Genomic DNA, 21558 nt, shown 5'->3' on the forward strand with positions numbered 1-21558 from the left:
ATGCCTGAACAATCTGGTGTGGATGACATCATGTGGATCAAAACAGTATTGCATCTATAATATCACTGCTTATAAAGCTCTTTTGTACGTGACCCAATGTCAGAGCCAAGCCATTACACCTTCGGACATGGCACTAAGGTGTTCCAGGAAAAAAAGTAGACGTATAGATAATATACATCTACGAAAATACAGTTCGGAGTCTGTAATCTTTTGAAACAAATAATGAGAGAAATTGTTCTCTGCAATAACATATGTAAAATGAACTAGATTCAGAGTTTCTTGTTTGAGATTTGGACATTCGAGTGATTTGATTTTTTTTTTTTTTGGGGGGGGGGGGGGGGCAATCAGAAACGAATGTCAGCAATATTTTTTCAATGATACTTTGATCAACCAGTAACATTTAGACTTTTGGTAAGAAGATTTCTATTTTTATTTTTTATTTTTACTAGGCCAAGGCATTCCAGCAAGTCATGTGACAGTTTTTGAGAAACAATCTAAGTAATAAAAATGCAAAGCTGGGTTAGAAAATCTTATTTGCTGGCACTTTCTGCTCTTTTGCAAAATGAACAAAATAATTTGTGCACAAAAATCATACCACCAGTTTTAATGAGTTTAATAGTCATGCTGTTGTGCATGAAAGAAACTTATTCTGTTATATTTTATTATTAAGGTCTTGTTTCTGTTGTTGTTATAGTAGACCATTCTGGGGAACTAAACCACACATACAGCACAATTACTGGACACATTTTTACATTATTCACATTACTAAAAGATCAGATCCGAATAAAAAGGTTTTAATTTGCTCCGTATTTCCAGATAATAAAAAGTGTGTCAAAGTAACTCTTACAGGAATATAGTAAATCTCTTCTTCTCCATGCCGTCTCTTTCTTATGTTGATATTTGGACTGGGAATATTTGGTGGACTCTGTTTAAAATCTGCAAGCACCAGAAACAGAATGTTTGTCACTCAGGTTTAAAAGCACAATTGATAAGCTAACTCTTGAAATGCTTTAGTAAGGTGTAGGAAGTTGTCAGCTTTCATCGACTTACTGCGCTTGTTGGCACCGCCGTTTTTGGCCACACTGTCATTCAGGGCCTGCTGTTCCCTGAAGTGATCCTCGTCAGCTTTGCGGTCTCGTCCAGGACATGCGCATATACGACCCTCAAATGATCGTCTGCCCAACACTTGGCCACTGCAGAAATCATTGAGAATAGAACGTGTGAAATTTAAAGTCTTTTGACAAAACCTTATTGAAAAAAGTTTAAACTAAGACGAGACTTTTTTATGTTAGTGTGTCATAATTAAAGTAGATTAAAATTACAATAGAACAATTGAAACATTTCTCTAATGTTCAGGAACCCTGCTCTGCTGTGGTCTAGTCAACACACTGACCTTTAAAAAAATCATCTAAAAAGCCTTTGTATTCAAACCTACACTTACCACTGAGTGTTATTGGATAACATTACATACCACATATTAGGGTTGTAAATTTGAACATTGAAAATTTAGCAAAACGTAGGGTAGGAACCAAGCACAAGAGAGTTGAAAATGTCTAGTGCAATTTAAAAGAAGAGCCATGTTTGTGCAGACTGTGTGTTGCTGCTGACTTACTCTCTAGTTTCCAAAGTGATGATGATGAGGATGGGTCTCCTGTTCATCCCACCCACACAGCTGCTGTTGCACATAAAATTATAAAGGATGGTGGTAAACTCAGTCCCAACCTGAAACACAGTACAATATGTTTTGGGGAAATTAGTTACATCAATCTAACACTTTTTGATAAGTATCAGTTGTCACTGGTCAAGCAATTCCTTTAATAACATGAATTAACCACCAGAGGGAAGTATTGCAGTGTACTTTATGTGAAAAGAGACAAACGCGTGTTTTATTGCCCTCTACAAGCACACATGATGATGCCTGTTCATGCCTGCACATGTCCAGCAGCTTTATTTATAGATCTGCCTACTTCGAGGTACTCCTTTGAATTGTCTTGTTACTGAAAAGTGCCATATAAATAAACTTGCCTTGCCTGTGAAATTCTCTGTTTCTCTGCAATCAGCTTGAATAAGTAAGTTGTGGGTTTTGACTTGTTTCTTTTTTCAGGGGAAAATATAAAAACAGTAATTCGTCGCCACAGGTTTTCTCTTGCTTTTTCCTCCCTTTCCGTCTTAAGACTTTCCCCTCACAGGGGTATGCTGCTGCGTTTACAGTGAAATTCGGCAATACCCATCTGAAGGAGGATATATCTTCAAAGATTTTAAATCATGTGTTCGGTACTTAAGAATGCTATTTTTTATTTAGTTACTAAACCCCCGATCGTATCGTCCAATGCTGGGAGCACATAAATGGCATTCAGAGAGTTCACTCTGAACACAAAGTTTCCTTATATGCAGATGATTCATTACTATTTATTTCAAATCTCCAAATTTGTTTACTTTTTAGGTTGTCATTCCCTATCCTATTTTGTTACTTTATAGGTTAAAAGCTAATTATGCATGAAAGTAATGACAACCTCCTCAAATGAATAAATGTCATTTTTGTATCAAAAATGATAGAGATGATGAACCACCAACCTGAGGAGCCTCATAGGGCACGAAGACACTTTGTCTCCCAGTGACAGGATCATCCACATACTGACAAAGGTTGTTCCCCTCTACTCTGATTAGGTGACTGGCTGGGGCTGTTTGACCTGAGGGGACAATAAAGATTTAGTTTGTTTAATTTACATCAGAACAGCCTGTTCAGTATAAGTGCAAATAAACAAAACTGAGCATTTCCCTGTATTTTTTTTTTCCATTTTAGGTAGCATTACAATGTAGCTTTCGTCATATCTAATTTAAAGCTTGCTTGGTTATACCATCATTGAATTCCCGTCCAAGTTCATGATTGGGGCACCGTTTGACCACCTCCGTGACGTGCTCTGCCTTTTTGTAGACTGGCATGGCTCGGATGATGCTGCCATGAGGAGGGGAGGAGGACACCTTGGTCTGGATTGGGCAGGTTTTGGCAATTTGACAGTAGAGCTTCTTCAGTAAAGGAGAGTACTAGAGAGAAAAAAAACAACAACACAAAAGACATAAGAGCCTCTGAAATTAGTTTTTTTTTAAGTTTTAAGTAAAAAAGAAATTGAAAATGATGACCAGAAATGAAAGTGCTTTCTAGATCACATGTTCTGGAATCAGGCCACATGATGTATTATACTTAAAGGTGTAATCTGATAGCAGGATATTTTTCTTTCGCTTTGAATGTAAACTTGCAGCTTACAGTTGATGCATTTTACAATTTCAAAGTCTTTTACCTATAGGCAGCATTTACAGTGATTGTACAAACATAGGACATGATAACATCCGATAAATTACATTAGCACCTCTTATTAGTTGCTGATATTTTTCTAACAATGTTAGGACACTAAATATCAGTAATAATTTGTGGGGGGAGCCTGTTGGGTAGGCTGCACATGAAGCAACTCAATGGTTGTCACTCACTATATATAAAAAAAGGATATACAGTAGATACGAGGGGACAAACTTAAACTAAGAGTAGTGGTGCAGTATTTCTCCTTTAAAACTGTACAGAAATCCATCTATCCCTTCCTCCATTGTCTTTACCAACTTGTCCTTGCAGAGCTATAAGGGAGCTGGTGTCTATTTCCAGTGGTCGTTGGGCAAGAGACAGGGTACACCCTGTTGCACCACTGTGCAGCTCAACTATATTCTTCAATTAAATCTTACAAGTTGATCTCGCTAAAAAATACAAAAAAAAAACCAACAACTGTGGATCTGTGTTAAAGCCATTTGTTCTGTAATTCCTTAGTTTATCATCTGCACTTGCACGTGCATGCATGTTAGAGTGTAAGTGCCAGAAACAGAGGCCAAAGAAATACATCGCAAGAAGTAAAACAGACTTGGCATGTCACAACACTATGAACTTCCAGGAAAAACCAAGAAGTCTGTTCAATCTTGTGCAGACATGCTGAGACGTGCTAAAAAGCAAACGCCAGAGCCAATCATATAGGGAGGGATAAAGTACAGGCGGCTCTAGACCTGTAATCTACCGCATAAGAACATCAGGGTGGGAACTTTTTTTATTTCTATTTCATAGATAAAAGAAACAAAAAAAGGCACAAGGAGGAAAACTGTGATATATACCCACACAAAGGTTACTTTGAATAAAATATGTAAAACATAAACTATCAGCCGATACCCATCTTTCCATATATCTTTTATGGTTCCTCAAGAGAGATTGAAAATAGGCCAAATAATTCTGATCAGTTATGCAACCCTTGAAGCACTTGATAAGTCAAACTCCATGGATACAGTGTCCTGCATCCACTCCTACCGCTTGATGAAAGCATCTCCTAGAAACTGGAGGCAGGTTTGGAATTGGGCTTTTGTTCATTTTTAGCCTCTTTAGGTCATTTCTATTTAAAGCCAAAAGATATTTATCTTATAGCTTTTGGTTAACCAGTTATATTTTTTTCAGGTCCTTTGTCGTCTATATATATGATTACTTCTTCAACATTTTTTGGGGCCATCCCTTGAATTATTAAAAATGACACATTAACAAAATAGGCTAATACAACACAATGAAACTAATGTTGTTCTGATTTATGGTGGCCAGTCCTAAAACAACAGCCCACCCATAAAAGCCCTCTGTTAGTTTCACACACATCCATACACACACATAAAAAGAGAGCTGACTACCAAACTGTGCACACATGCCCTTAGCCATGAGCAGTGGAAGTGATGGAAATACCTGTGAACATTACCTGTTCCACCTAACTCTCCCTAACAAGTCTCAACGGCCCCTCCATATCGTGAATAAATAAATTTCTGACAGCAACCAAACATGCTATTTACGGGCTTTGGGGCGTTTTATGTCGATTCAATCACACAGGGAGGAGATGAACTATTGGTTTGATTTCTAACATGACTGAATGGAAAATAAATCTGAAAGATCAAAGTAATATGCCATAGACACCTAATAAAGAGCAATTAGTTAAATAATAAATAACTGACAAAATAGCATCAGGTGTGGTGACTAATTTCTGTACTTTTTCCTGCAACGTCTGTTAACAGTACAGTCATTTAGTTTCATGCTTTTTCCACATGGAAAAAATTAATTTAATGGGATTTCTGTGTTGTCTAAGATCCCCCACATCAGTTAAAAAATAATAAAGAACCTACAAGGGAAAAAAAGTGATTGATCATATTCTAATTTTGTGGGGGAAAAAACAGCTTCTTTTGCAGACCAATTACAATTCATTATTTCTTAGACTCTTGTCTAAGAAATGGTATATCAAATATGTTCATATATTACCCTGCAATTACATTAATATATTAATCACTTTTAAGAGATACTTAAGAGGTATTTGCAGCAGAGGAAATTTGAGAGCGAATTGAGTAAAGAATACATTTTCTTAATTATGCTGACCTAACATTAAACGTAATGACTGTTTAAAAAAACCGAAAACATTTTTGTTTTTATAATTCTAGAGTAGTTTATTCCTCAATCTGCTCACTAGAGCGTACATTTAACATCTCACAAAAAAGGGGCGATTAATGTGATCACAGGTTAAGCAACGATAAAACATCTGCTGTAACTGATGCGTATCTTCTTGTAAAGACAAGAGATCATGAGAGATTACTAAATCAGACTCTGTTTTAGAGCACAAGGCAGACTACGGGGAAGGAGCGAAAGATGGACGTAGAATAGATTAACTTCACAGGGATTGTTAAAAAGAAGATAAAAATAGGACAAATTTTAATACAATGCTTAAAAAAAAACTAAATAGAACCCTTCATAATATCCTGAACCAATACGTGATCAGTTTGTTAAACACAGCCATAGATTGAGGCATCCATCGTTTCTTCTCCATAGAGGACCAGTAGAGGCAGGTCAGGACAGGCTCCTGCAGACAAGGTGATAATTACCAGACCATCATCCATGTACACAAGCAGCAGCTTGCCTGCTGCAAATTCAGCTGAAAAATATTTAAAAAAAGCCTGCGCACCCTCAAACACACACAGGGACTTAGAACTGCCATGCATTGTGGAGGCTTCACATGTCCACATACTGGCTTTTCTATTTACTTTGTATTTATAAATCAGAGTGGAAAAGATACAATTTGCAGTTTTGTAAACGAAAAACGTAATTTTATGTATACTTTCATGTTTTGCATAGTTTCTCACAGAAATCAGTTTCACAAATAAAAGTGTTGATGTTGAGGAAGCTATTTAGTGGTTACAGAGCCCCAACCAGTGGAGTTTTTCATTTGGGCAATATGGCTCACCGCTCGGAGTAACATAATATCATGGGCAGCACGGGCACTCAAAGACAAAAAAATGTAAAAGAATTATCTGTAATTATTTAATTAGATTTCAGCTGCACCCTGGACAATTTTGCTTATTTGCATGTGCAGTCAATAGGGAGAGGGAGTCCCCCTGTGTGTTGCGCAATTACACTGCTCTCCTTGTCAGGCTAATGAAACTGAAGTTTGTAACTGATTCACGGCTTTGAGTCATAGCTTCCAATTTGCCGGTAAGAAAAAGTAAAGGGCTTTTTGATGTACTTTTAAGAAAACTGGAGAATGTTTGATTGTCTTTAGTATGAAATCTACAATAATTCCACTCCTTAAACTTGAACTGGATTATAAAACACTGAACTATGATTCTCTGAGAAGCAATTTGAGATGTTTGATGCCTCTTTAGTGAAGCACTGAAAAAAGTAGCATTTTCACTTCCTATTTTTAGAAGTGCGACCTCTTTAGAATTACACAAATGTGAAAGGCTGTCCTGAATTAGTCCGCACTGACTGTAGGTTCTTTAAAACACAGCCTGTATTTCATAAAACACCTTTTTCATTTCGGAAAGCTTCAAAATTTGACTTCTTAAAGCATTTGTCTATCAACATACAATAATATAGGTGCTGCAGGAAGGGGCTTCCTGGAGTGTTGTTCATGTATGAAAGCGCCCTGGCTATCACAGTCCGTCACTCTCAGGTATGAAGAACTGCAAAGTACCAGGCCCGGATATGATCCACGCCTACTGGCTGAGCCAAACACCAGCTGCTGGTTGACAGAACAATCGCCCTGGACTGAGACATTGACTCGCTGATGCACACCACCAGGATCTACAGCAGGGACATCAGAATGTCATTTGGGCTGGAGAAATGTGGCCGGATGGTGACAAGGAAAGGGAAGGTAATCCACACAGAGGGGATTGCACTCTCAGAAGGAAGAATAGCAGATGTTGAAGAGAGCTATAAGTACCTTGGAATACCACAAGCAAATGGTAACCACAAAGAGGCCACAAGGAAAGCAGTAACAGGCAAATACCTGCAACGAGTAAGGTAAGTTCTGAGAAGTCAGCTCAATGACAAGAACAAGGTCCGGGCAATCAACAGCTATGCCTTGCTGGATCATCAGATACCCTGCTGGGGTAATAAGTTGGCCAAAGGAGGAAATCCAGACCACTGATGATAAAACATGAAAGCTACTCACCATTCATGGTGGATTCTACCCCAAATCCAGTCCCCACAAGCTTTACACTGAGTGCAAAGAAGGAGGCAGAGGCCTAGTGACCATCAGAGCCACCATTGAAGATGAAACATCCAAGCTCCAAGAATATATCAGGAAGATGGCCCCAACGGATGAAGTGCTGAGTGAATATCTCAGACAATGGAAGCTGGAAGAGAAGGAACTGAAGGAACCATCGTGGGAGGAAAAACCTCTGCATGCGATGTACCACCGACAGATAGCTGAAGTGGCTGATATGCAAATCCTACCAATGTCTAGAGAGGGCTGGACTGAAGAACAGCACTGAAGTACTGATCATGGCAGCACAGGAACAGGCCTTGAGCGCCAGAGCAATAGAGATCCAGATCTACCATACCAGGCAAGATGCTAGGTGCAGGATATGCAAAGAGGCCCCAGAAACCATCCAGCATCTCACAGCAGGGTGTAAGATACTAGCAGGGAATAAATACATTGATCGCCATAACCAAGTGGCTGGTATAGTCTACAGAAACTTCTGTTCAGAATACCAACTGGAGACCTCCAGGTAAAGATGGGAGTCACCTCCCAAGGTGGTGGAGAATGAGAGAGCTAAGATCCTGTGAGACATCTAGACACGAATAGACAGAATGGTAATGGCCAACCAAGCAGACATTGTGATTATTGATAAGCAGCAGAGGACAGCCGTTGTGATCAATGGGGCCATCCAGAGTGATGAAAACATCAGAGGGGAAATACCAAGGGCTCAGGGAAGAACAAGAAAGAGCCTGGAAGGTGAAGACAACAGTGGTGCCCGTGGTCATCGGAGTACCTGGTGCAGTAACCCCCACTCTGGAGAGGGGATACTTGGAGAAACATCAGACATCTCAGTCCAAAAGAACGCAATCTTAGGAACATGTGGAAAATTATTTATGCACTTCTCAATAATCACTGGAAGAATATTTAAAATTTAGAGGCTTTCTTTGAATTCTGCCACACATCTGAATATTTGTATACATGCATACATTTACTACATCCTTCTGCTTAAGAATACATTCTCATATTTATTTCATCCATAGACTCTTGTGAAAAATATATCGGAGAGGTACTCCGTATAGAAGAACTCTCTCTCATCTACAGAGTTTTCCCGGATTTCATTGCTTGGCAGGGGGAGCCGTGGTGATGTGGCTGTGGATGATGCATTTGGAAAGAAAGGGAAGGATGTATTGTGCGAGACTTGTTGAGACCTGTGTCCTAACGGAGAGACGCTAATAGCTGGGAAGAGGAGCTCCTCACAAGCTGCAGTGAAGTACATGCTGGAGCCTGCATTTCAGGCGCATCATACACACCCCCACACACACCCCACTCCCATCACATACGGTTCTCATGCGCACACTCACACGTACACACACATGCTGAGTCTGAGTGTATGGAAAGAGGTCTTATAATTTGACAATGCTGAGGTGTTAGATCTCATTTCCAGCCGCGGTGACGCTCGTCTGCATCCAAGCCGAGGCATCATCTTTAAGAGGCAGGAGAGCGGCAGAGTTTCAGAGCTATTATCACTAATGTGTGGTGTCTTGACTAGACAAGGAGGGGGGATTACCAGGCTGGCTTAACATGGGCTTGGATAGGCTTATAGTGTGTGGAAACATTTTGAAAGATGGGAAAAGAGAATCGGCTCTTCTGTTCTCTGCCCTCTCGTAATGGCGGATCCGCACGTGTGCGGCCATAAATCTAACATTTTGTCACAACTGCAGCAGGACGGGGTTTAACACTAAAAGCTTGATCCAACAGGTAGCTCAATTTCTTGTAATCTCCAAAAGCAATGCTTTGCCACCCAGTCTTAGTGGGAGGCAATGAGCTGGGAAAGGAGGCCACTGATTATACTATAAATGCCCCATATTGGCATTCCCCACTACCTGGGGCTACAAAGAATGAACATAAAACTTAGATGGTAAACTGCATTCAGCAAAATGACTATATGTCTAAAATAAGACAAAATAAGACAAAGTTCCAATCTTTAGCTGCCCTCTTCCATTCACATATTTCCTCTCTTTGACCTTTAAATACAGAATGATGATCTGTGCCATTTTTCTGCTACTTGCTGTAAAGCAAAGCTAGCAGGTGTATGCATGTACAGTCCTGAACATAAATATTCACATTTTGTCACAAACTCTGATGTTGCTTCAGGGATTTTAAGTGAAGAGTATAACACGAACGTGCACAGCTACTTGTGAAAAATACAGTAAACGATATACGGCCATCAAGATTTTGCTTAGAGCAATTCTGGAACTAAACATGTTAGAGTCTCACAAGACTTTAGGCTGGATCAGAGGCTCATCTTTCAATAGGATGATTCTAAACGTGTGACCAGAGCTAGACTGGAATGGATGAGATCAAGAAGAAAAGAGGATGCTTTTTTGTTATGAGTTCTTGGGTACAATGAAATGTTGTTGCCGACATTTCCAAGAGCAGCTACAATGTCTAATAGAAGAAAATAAGACAGGTAAATAACACAAACATTTATAGAAAGAAATGCAAATAGCAACTAGATCAAAACAAATTAATGTGGTGGAATGGCCCAGTCAAAGTCCAGAACTAAGTACAACTAAGAATGCATGGCAGAAATTTAAAAATATGCTGTTCAGAGGCATTCTCCAACCAATCGGACTGAGCTTGAGCTGTTTTTAAAAGTAGAATGGGCAAATATGTTGGTCTCTTGATGTGCCAAGTTGAAAGAGACATACTATACCTCAAAAGACTTGCAGTGATAATTGCAGAGAAAGTTAGGCATAGAAAGTATTTAGTGGAGGGCTCAAGAGCCACAAATGAATGGCACAGTTGTCAGATTTTACAACATATGGACAATACAAAAAATGTAATGTGAAGGCATTATTACAACTATCCAATTTATACGTTCATGTAAAGATGGGGGGGGGGGAATTCTGCTGCATTCCTTTTCTTCTCTAACAGATCATGTGCTTTTGTGCATTTTTGTATTTCTTTTGGATTATTATTTACTTCTTTCAGTTTTGTATAATCACGTTTGTTATTATAGACTTATATTAAATATTCAATAACATCCAAAAAATACAAGAACATAATTAATTAATTTTACCTTGAAAAAGATTTTGAAAACCAAGAACCAGTTTATTTCCACTGCATGTTTAATGTGCAGCGTTGTGTTGGTCTGTCCCCTAAAATCCCCCCAAAACACACTGAAGTTTGCGGTTGTAACAGGACAATATTTATTTAAAAGGTTTAGGGAGTTCAATTACTTCTGAAAGGTGTTCTGAATGCTCCTTTTGTTCAACAGATTTCTATAAAACCGTCTTAACAGTGAGTCTATTTGTTTGGTTAAACAGTATTAGCTGCTTTAATGTTTAAGAGCAGTTCGTTTTTGATCACATTCTGATTTTGCCCTATCAATTTTATCACCAAGCCCAGAAGACGGAACAAAGCCTTATAACAGATTAAATAAGATTAAATCCCCTTGTTTCTCCTTCACTTTGATCCCCTTGTTTAATGGCAGTGGAGGCATTACAATAATCACATGTTATCTTCTCTATCCCCTTTTTCTGCTGGGTCATCATCTAAAGTCATTTTCCAGGCAAACACTGCTTTGTGTATTCTCTTGAGATGATAGTAAAACAGTTAAGCCCCCAGAGCAAAACAACAGTCAACCACACAGAACTAATGTTGTATTCTCTAATAAACAAAAAGTGAATTTGCCAACATTACAGATGCAAACCAAAGCTGTCAGGATGTTGTGTACGGGAACAACTTTACATTTTAAACTTCATATGTTTCAGTAACGAACCCATGATTTCAGTCAATTTTTCTTGACCAAAGCCTGCACTACTGTACCTGTGATCCCCTCTCGGTCATGGCAGCTCGCTGCTGCAGCTGACCCGGGTTTGGCTAAGGATTTCTTTCTGGTAAAAGGAAACTGGGGCCACTTTCTTACTCAGGAGGAGGGAATGTAGCAAAGTCAGTGACTCAAAGCAGTCAGCTGGGCTTCCTTAGATAGGCAACCTTATACCAACTGGCACCATAAGCTGAACTTGACTGCGTTTTATCATAACTAGGACCAAGTCGGAATATATGTAGTTAAAACTGAATCTGATCGGGCTGCGGTGAACTGATTTGACTATACTGTATATTTCTGAATTTGAGTTTAACTTTGTAAAGTGCTCCAAGAAGACATTTGTTCTAAACTGGCAGTATGTAAATAAACTAAACTGAACGGACTCTATTCAATCTTATGGTTATTTATGGTTGAATAGACTATCTTTATATAACTTACACAGATATTTTGCAAATTTTACCTTTTACAGACCCCCACACCAAACTTGGTATAACACAATAGATCCAAAATTCAGGCTAGTATACCTTGTATGATCATTATATATTTGGATATAGGGATAATTTTTCTCAGATGTTTTGGAATCTTTTCTAAGACCTTTTGTTTAGGGTTGGGGGGAGGGGGGGCTGTTTACCGCTGAAATATAAAAACAGTTTGGCTGGAAATGTTAACTTTCTAAAGACTCCATTTAACAGTGGTAGCACAAATCTACCTGTGTAGTGTTTCTTATTCATTCCAAGTGATCTGTTTAGCTTAGTAGGTTGATAGGCACACCAGGCACACTATAACGATATTTCATTTTTCTCGGCTGCAAATCCTTATTAAATTCTCGCTGAGAATAATTATTGATGAACTTTATCAAGTATCTGATGAATGAACCACATTTTAAAAGCCAGCAGAGGAATCCATACTTGGTTCTTTGCGTTTTTTTCATTGTGTTTGAATTGTGTGAACGTAATGTCGCTAAGATGATTTAAAGGGGACAAAGGGGATGCTAGACATAATTTTAGCAAAGGATAGAAAGCAAACCTTTGGTCGCCAGAGGTGACAGCCATGAGTGCGAGCTAAGATGGGGAAGAAGGAAAATACAGAGAAAGAATAGCAACGGGTCAAAGACCATCGCTCTAATGTCCAAAGGGGGATCTTCTTACATCACTGAGGACTGAGTGAAGGAGTCCATCACGCATGGCTACTCCGAGCAAACACACAGCCCCCGAGGACTTCAGTCTTACACACAGGGTGAGGGAAGAGCAGTTTGTCTCTTGTTTCTCTTGTTTCAGGGAGGTCAACTGGGTGACAGTCGGAGGTGACACCTTTCCAGCAAGGGGCTTCTCATTGGTTCATGACAAATTACGCAGCTCCCATTTCACCTGTCTCTCAGCACTGTCACATCACCTTATACTCCTTTATGCTACTAATGTAAATATCCCTGTTTAGGTTTTTCTGAGGGTACTTACTCAAATAGAGATAAAACGATTAAGTTTTTCCTGGCTGACACCAATTTCCACTTCTTCTTTTTCTTTGTTCTGACCTGCTGATTCAAGTTTTGACAGATTTTGATTTTTTTAATGGTACTACAAAAAAAAGCTACAGGTTCTTTGATAGAGGTAGTAGTTTAGAATCCCACAGAAAATTAAGGTATTTCAAAGTTATCCCTATTTAGCCATTGAAATGTTGGTCTGAACCTGTACCTGAATTCTGTTAAACTCAAAAAACTGCATCAAGTACAAGCTGTTAGTTGATGGGTTTATAGACAAAAAATGGTTGGACTTCTTAGTTTTGCTGCACTTCATAAACAGTAAAAAAAATTGGTTTACTTCATTTGACCTGCTGATAATTGTCCAATTCTGGTCTCTGGCTGATGGATTGGCACTTCTTTAAACTCTGCTACTAATGGGTCTTATTTTAACCAACAGTGTGATTTATTGCATATCAGCAATAAATACTTTTTCTGAATCTATGTTTCATGGAAGGCAATTACAGGATGAAGGTACAGGGCTGTAAAGGCTTGCGCTACACAGCTTGAGAGATTTGACCTGACAAAAATCCAAGTCATATCAAGTCGGATTTCCCATGATGCATGTCTCAACACGGTCAAAGTTTGATAGTGTAAGTCTTATTACCATGTTGCCTACTACAACACTTCTTTGCCACAATTCTTTGATGTATATTAAGTGCCATTAATTTAAAAATGTTACAAATTTTAATTCAGTTGTTCTGTATCAGTTACACACAATTACCATAAATTAAAAGTTCAAAGTTCCTTCGGACCAGACATTCCCTGCTGTGTTCATCAAACGGATTTCTAAATTTTGTATAGAAGACACGATAAATCACTAAACCTGCTTTTGCTTGCACTCAACACGCCTGCACATGTGCTGGCTGGGGTGAGTGTGTGAGAATGAGTGTCTCTGTGAATATTGATGAGTATGTTACTAACACTGAGACAGAAGGACAGAAAGCTCCTGCATGCACGGACATAGTAGCTGCATGTCAAGGCCACAAACTTGTGTGTGTTTGTCTACTCACGGTCCATGTGGCGGACTTGGCGGTGCTGGACTGCTGGAAGGACACCTGGAAGGCGTGCGGCCCCGGGTAGTCGGTGTTGGAGGGGATTGCTGGAGCAGGGGACAGACCCTCGAAGGTGGAGTTGGGCTGGGAGTAAGGCGAAGGGGTGGGCACGGCCGACGAAGACGTGTTCTCGGAGCTGTAGGGGCTGGCGGACGTGGCGCGGCTCCCCAGGCTCTCCATGCTGCTGCTCAGCAAGTTGTACTGGGACTGGGGGGAGAAACGAAAAGTGAAGAGAATGAAATGGGTAAAAAAAAAGGGAGGGAGCAGGAAGGCAGAGGGAGGACACAGGTAGAGGTGCGAGAGAGACAGAGGTTTTGGAAGCTTAAGGGAGGTCGGGTTACATTGCAAAAGGGACATCTGTGTGTGCACTGCGTGTGATGCTGCACGTGTAAATGTCTAAGTAGGTATCCACATCCAATATTGCGTATTTTTGAAGAAATGTACACATCATAACACTAAAAGTTGGGTACAAAAGAGTGTCAGTTGTACAGAGGTCCCTCCAGCAGCTTCCTTGGGGGCTACATGTTGCATGTTGTAAGACATGGCGTGGTCTGCCTAAGTACTTGCCATTTCACATGTTTTTCACACGCTGCTGAAGAGCAAAGATTAGATGCATGCACAAGTAACTTTTAATCCTTTCTCTTAGGCCCAAAACCAGCTTTATGCAAACTATCTTGTGATTTCTTGCTGCAGTAGTCGCACACAGAAAAACAAAATCAAAAACTGACATACCGCAAGAGCCAACAAGTCCACCCATTCATTTGCCTGACGAGAACTAATAACATTTTCTTTATAGATCTTCGATTGTCTCAATCCATACAACTGAGCTAAAGAAACTGCAAAATGTATCACCAAATTAAAACCAAAATAATCCACACTGCCAAAACAGATTTCTTTTGTTTCTGTATTGTTCACATGTCAAGAAACGACATTACAAACATAACCTACCAGCCAGACAAAATAAATTATTTTACCTTCTTTTTCACGTAGTACATCCTCTAGAGCATTCGTCTCATTTGTCAAATCTTCAGCCAGTCAAACGTCCAAACACGAAAGAGCACCGCAGAGTACAGGAGCATAGCCTATAACCTCAGACCTCAAGCAAGGTGTGCATCATTGGACATGTTCTACTGCACACCCACAGACACATGTGCTGCCAGGACAGGGGGAAAAAAAGGTGAGGACTGGTGTGGAGAGAGAGGAACGATACACTGAGATGAGGGGAGAGAAGCTGAGAAGGAAAAGAGGGATGGGAACCCAAAAAATGGTACGATATTCTAATTATGGCATGCCCGGACATAGACGGCAATGCTAGGGTGCATGTACACACATGCTCCGAAACACCTTGTAAAGGCCTACTCTAAGTCAACATTGTCTGGTCTGACATAGAGAGCAAGATAGAGAGTGTGAGAGAGGAGAGAGAGAGGGGGGTGGCAGAGACAGAGAGGAACAGAGAGCGAGAGAGAGAGAGAGAGAGAGAGAGAGAGAGAGAGACGGACAGAGAGAGAGAGAGAGAGAGAGGGGAAGAGAGGAGGGAAGAGAGGGAGAGGAAAAAAGCAAAACACGAAAGAACAAAAGTTCAAAGGTCAGAACCCCCCACTTTCTGCATTGTCTATCCATTCTAAATAAGAATCAGAGTAAGCATTACTGGCCAAGTCTGTGTGCACAAACAAGGAAGTCAAATTCCTTGTTTGTGCACACAAACTTGGCCAATAAATCCAATAAAGTCAACAAGCAGTCAGGCGGTCAGCATTCTCAGAAACAGAGAGACTAGGACAACTTTGCAAGCATGAAGGTGTGAATCAACATCAATCATGTCAAAAGCTGGTTCAGGCAAATTAAAAAGTTATAGAAATTTCAGGCATAAACTGAAGGATTTAAATCACTTAACTGTTTTTGTCAAAACATCAACTATCCAAACCTTTAAAGATATTTATTTTCAAATAAACTGGACCTTATGGAGGATATATGAGTTTTATTCTGAAAGCACAAAGGGCATTTCAAGTTTTTTTAAAAACTGATTTACTCACATTTCTTTGAAAAGCAGCTGAACTGCAATAGAGAAGAGGTGGACCTGAAGGCATCTTCTGTATTTCCCCTTTTCAAACTCTATTCCTTAACGTTTCACATTTTCAGTTCTGTTTGTAAGAATCAAGACTCTTTTATCATCACCATGTGTTACCATGGTGAAATTACCTTTGAGGCAGACACCAGCTTGGGACGTAAACAAATAACATGACACGCATGCACAGCAGACTTAGTATTTACAAGTTGTTGTTTTTGCCCACACATTGGAGCATGCAAGTTTGTATCTGAGTCTGAGGGCTCTGATATCAGTCCATTTGCAAGTGATATGAGCCATGTTATATGGATTAGTCCCTCCTCCATGAATCTCAAGTAATGAGGTAATTTAAGCAAGAACTTAAAGGTTGTTATTGTTTTCTTTTTGGTTTTCTATCTATGTACTGTAAAGCATATTATATTGGATTGCCTTGTCTATGAATGGCAATACAGGAGGCAATGAAATTACTTGTTAAGCAAAATCAATAGTACTTTATCACAATGGTTGGCTTCAGATGATCATTTTGAGAAAAAAAAGTCACGTTTTATTTGTGATGAAATGGGAACTTGAAAAATTGTATGTCTTGTTAAAATGTGCTCACATGTCATATGCAGTGTATTGAGAAAGTATGTTCCCTTGAACTATTCCTGAGTACAAATTCAGCCCCCCTGAATCTATATTGCACATCATCCTGGTTGTGGCACCATCATACAGTGGTGCTACAGTACCTTCCTGTCCTCTGCAGGGACAGGAAAGCTGTTCAGGAAGGATGGATGGAGTTAATGCAGAAAAGTTCTGCAAAAAACAAAAACAAAATAATAAAAAAAATTTAAAAAAACTGTTAACTGCTGCAAGCAGGGCAACAATCCTAAAATTTCAGCCAGAGCTTGAATGCCAGGGCTTAGATCAAAGCTGATTTATAATTTAGAATGACCCAATCAGAGTCTAAAGCTAAATTCAATTCAGAATCGATGGTAAGAATTTGCAAAGAAGAATGTGCAAGAACTTAGAGTCCAGATGTGCAAGGATGGTGGTGACATACTACAAAAGACTTGCAGCTGTGATTGCAGCAGATGGTGGTTCTGTAAAAATATTTACGCATGGTGGCTGAATATAAATGCAAAGCATACTTTTTAAAATTTTTACTTGTGATAAATGTAAAACCTCATACTTTTCATTCCACTTCAATTATTTATTACTTTATTAAAATGTCTCCATTAAGACCAAAGTGGGCCGAGTCAAATTTCTTGTCTGTGCGCACAAACTTGCCACATAAAGCTGATTCTGACACATGCTGTGACTTTAATTCACCTACAGTATATAACATGTATATGGATGTGTTTTTTTCTGAAGATTATTGATTAAATAAAGCATGTCAACTCACTTTTGAAAAGCTATCCGAAAAAGAGCCGTACTTTTCCAATTTATTTCCATTTTTTTGTAAGATACACCTATTTCAAACATTGACTTAGTCCACCATAACCTTTCACCTTGTAAAACTTTCCATTATGGTTTTCATTTATAGGATCTCAAGCACTGTCACGCACAAATGTGTCTTTTTATTCTACTGAAAACAAAGATCGGTGCCTAAAACTTAACACTAACTGTGCATGTTAAGTGTTGGCGCTTGCATCCAAACATTGACTCACTGACTTTTAGTTAAATGCTGTGCAGCGTGTCGGAAAAGTCAGCTCCTGAGGAGACAATGACAAATACTAAAACTGTTGAGCTTCTTGAAAAACAGGTAATATTTACAGAGACAGAGATTTGCTTGCATGTCCTCCTAAAGTACAAAGCAAATAGCACCTATACTGATGTTTGCCTTCTTATAAATGGAATATAAAGAGTAATTGTGATGTCCCTCTAATGTCTGTTTACTACTTAACTCTATTATTAAAGAAGCTTTTGGGGCACAAAAGAAGTCCAGGTGTATGTGTCAACAGCAAAAAAAAAAATATTTCACACACATACTCTCTCTATTTCTCTCTCTCTCTCTCTCTCTCTCTCTCTCTCTCTCTCTCTCTCTTTCTCACACACACACACACACACACACACACACACACACATACACACACACACACAGACAGACATGCTTGCACTCCCAGGTGCTCTCCATGTTAATACCTGAACTGAATTCACAACAAGTTGTAACAAGAGCTAAAACCTCCAATGCAACTGTGTGTGCAAATGTGTGTGTGTGTGTGTGTGTGTGTGTGTGTGTGTGTGTGTGTGTGTGTGTGTGTGTGTGTGTACGTATTTCCCATCTCAGCATCATGTGATGTCCCCTGTGGGCAGTCATACTTGTTGCTGCCACTCAAAGCCAAGCTTAAAGGCTGAAAACATTGAGAGAGGAGGATAAGCCTGTCACAGCTACCTTTGCTTGTCCGGGTGAATGAAACACAATAGATCCAGGGTAAAATAACTATCACTTGTTTTTACAGCCACTGATTATATCGAATCCTGTCATGATATCAAACAGCATGACCACTTTAAACGCTTTCAACATTGCAGAAGCAAGGTTTTTTTCCACATGCCTCTGTCGGAAGGAGATACAAAACAACTGAAGCTAAACTGCTTGAATGAACAAAATGACAATGTTTTAAAAGTGCAACCTGCCTAAATTGTGTTTAACTTTGCCGACGCAAGCATGTGTTATACAGGTATGAGGATAAAAACGAGGTAAGTAGAGAACGGTGCGCAACAAGGTTTCCCCCTGCTGGAAAAATTAGGCTGAATGCAAATCTATGTTGCACAATGTGACGTCCTTTTATCAAACACAAGTAAAAGGAGATATTATTTTAAATTACAAAAACATAATTATTAAAATCCTAGTTTTCCATAACTCATAGCACTATAAGTGATGTAATGTAGATGAAAGCTAATAATAGAGCTTTTTGACAAAATCAAAAAAATAACAAAAAGACAAAAGAGCATATTTTACTACATGAATATAAATAAGGGGTGCACATGATATTAAGGAGCCCAGTGGATGCCATGAAAATATCTCTTATACCGTTATACAAACAGCAGCAGCCTTACAAATTGATGCAAGCCAGAATGGATCCATGCTTCCATGTTGTTTACTTCAAATTTGTATCTGATTATCTGAATTTTGCAGCATAAATTGAGACTCACAGGTTTGTAGTGTTCTGCTGTTGTAGTTCATCTGCTTCGAGGTTCAGTGTGTTTTTGGTATTTGGCATACCTTGGTTCTAAAGAGCGGTTATTTGGGCTATTGTTGCCTTTCAGCCATTTCAAACCAATCTGCATGTTCTCTTCTGACCTCTGATATCAACAAGCACTTGCTATTTTGTTTTTCTTTTCCGGCCTATTATATCTAAACCTGAGCTATGCTTAAAATCCCAATAGGTCAGCAGTTTCTGAAATACTCAGAACAGTCAAGAGCGGGAAGATATGGACAAAACTTTTATCACAATATATTTCTTAGTTTCAGTCGATACAATATCGATGTAAACAAAATGAAAACCTCAGAAAGACTGCCAATAATGCCCACAACAGATGCCTGTACTTGTTTATGATAAAATTATCTTGCCATTTTTATAAAACTCCTCCAATATAACATTTTAGAAATATTTGCTTTAAAAAATAAAGTGTACAACTATATAAAAGCCGGAATGTCAGTCAGTTACAAATGCTGTTTTCATAGACTGTCATGTATTTTGAAATATTGGAAATGTCATATCACCGTTATTGAATAAAGTTATATTGCAATAAATATATTGATATAGAATTATTATCCACCCCTAGAACAGCCTATCCCCAACAGCAATCACGTCACATTCAAACTCACCTAAGTCCCATGTCTTTACCTTTTCTGATGCTCTGTTTGAATTTCTCTGTTCACCTCTAGATGCCTAAATGCAATTAGTTTCTGGAAATGTGATTGGCCTATTTGCCAGTTGCGTAAACTAGAAATTAATTATGAGTACCAAATAAAGTGGCTGGTGAATATACAGTATATAACAAGTAAGAGCGAGGAAGAAACAGGCATTAGGCCACATTTTACAGCCTGTTACTGTTTCTTCTGGCCTGTAGGCCTACCATGATGCATGCTGGTCCAAACTATGCCTACTGAAAATGCTTCTTGTAACTTTACCTGGCTCACATAAATTAATGCAAAACAACAAAAAATTAACCATGCAATCAGCTCACAAGTAACTTTTTAAAACAAGAGTAGACAGTAATCCAAGCCCAAATCTAAAAAAAAAAAAAAGATTCATAAGAGAAAAGAGTATTACTTAATTGTAAGCATGCATTCATTTTTGCTGGATTTTAAAAGCCCAAATCCAAATAGCGATAAAAATCCATTTACCTCACACATTTTTATCATCTGTGCAATTATTAAACATTTAAATACAGGGATGCAATCCAGAACACTGCACAATGTTTCATACAACCGCTATACAGACATCTGCACCACAATTTTCAAACAAATCAAACTCAATATGCGCTTCTGTAAACTTGTAGAAAAAAAAAAAAAAAAACATACCACATCACACAGCATCGTGAGGCTCCTGAAAAGGTAAACCTGTCTCTGCAATGCTTCTGCGGTCAGGTGTGATCGTAACATCTGACTTCTGCACAGCCAGGTGACCCAAATGTGCAGCCGGACATGATGGAGGACTGGAGGCGCCCTGCCTCTTTCTCCTCCACTTCCCTCTCTCAACTTGGCCTTCCTTTACTTGCTTTGCATCTAACAACAATCTAACATCAAATTCTCGCCCCGCCTCTTTTTTTTTTTTCTTCTTCTCTGTCATGACTATTCATTAACCACCCAGGCAGGTCCAGGCTTGCCCACTTAAAGGTGACATGAGACCAATATTCAAGATCGGAAGGGCACAAAAAAAGGGGTGGGGTTGGAATTCTGATTTTTAGACAGATTTATAGAAGTTACAAGATGAGCCGTGCCAAGGTGAGCCCTTCAACCATTCCCCCCATATTAAAAGCAAAATTCCTTGCTATTTTTTTCCAATGTATATGAAGTTTAGCAAGTGCCACCTGCAGAGCGTTCACCTGCAACCTTACTGTGCTTGCTTGTTATTGCGTCCACACATGGACACACACTATCTAACAGATGGCTCTGAAGTACGGGGCTCCGTGGGATTTCATGATCCCTCCCCCAACACACACTTCCACACACCACCCCACAGTCCCAACAGGTTGCTCAGCAGAGAGGCAGAGAGGGAAAAAGCTGCTGAGAAGAGGGAAACTATACAGGAGGCAAAACTGTCTGCGTATAACAGGGACATGGAGGGAAAAAAAACAAAAAACGTTTTATGTATTGAAAATAATCTTGCATAAAAATAAACAAAAAGAAATAGATCGCTTCTGAAAATGAAAGCAAAATCATGCTCCTACCATTACATTGTCGTTCATGTCTCTGATGTGATAGACGTCCATGGAGACCTCTGCACAGTTTCGGTGGTTCCCTGGAGCGCTCGTAGAGGCCGCCGGGTGTTCACTCCGCTGGCTGTTTGTGGGGAGCTCATAATAGGTACTGTCTGGCTCTCTGGGAGGACAAAATTAGTAGGAGATATGAAAGG

General features: G+C 39.3%; 1 protein-coding gene across 3 annotated transcripts in view; it reads right to left on the minus strand.

Moving 5' to 3' along the window:
* The window catches only part of tp73 (tumor protein p73), a 35463-nt gene that overhangs the window by 5133 nt on the left and 8772 nt on the right, over window positions 1-21558 (minus strand). For 2 of the 3 annotated variants that reach the window (XM_036136051.1, XM_036136054.1), the window contains exons 3-9: window positions 21374-21524; window positions 13891-14139; window positions 2859-3045; window positions 2575-2690; window positions 1613-1722; window positions 1051-1193; window positions 848-936 (exon numbers count right to left, since the gene is read on the minus strand). In XM_036136051.1, coding sequence (XP_035991944.1) covers window positions 848-936; window positions 1051-1193; window positions 1613-1722; window positions 2575-2690; window positions 2859-3045; window positions 13891-14139; window positions 21374-21524 — 1045 coding nt within the window. Of the gene's footprint in view, window positions 1-847; window positions 937-1050; window positions 1194-1612; window positions 1723-2574; window positions 2691-2858; window positions 3046-13890; window positions 14140-14906; window positions 15377-21373; window positions 21525-21558 lie in introns of those variants that run through there. The other variant, XM_036136062.1, reaches the window with a different exon arrangement.

Source organism: Fundulus heteroclitus, chromosome 1, assembly GCF_011125445.2.
Source record: "Fundulus heteroclitus isolate FHET01 chromosome 1, MU-UCD_Fhet_4.1, whole genome shotgun sequence".
Classification (NCBI taxonomy): Eukaryota; Metazoa; Chordata; class Actinopteri; order Cyprinodontiformes; family Fundulidae; genus Fundulus; species Fundulus heteroclitus.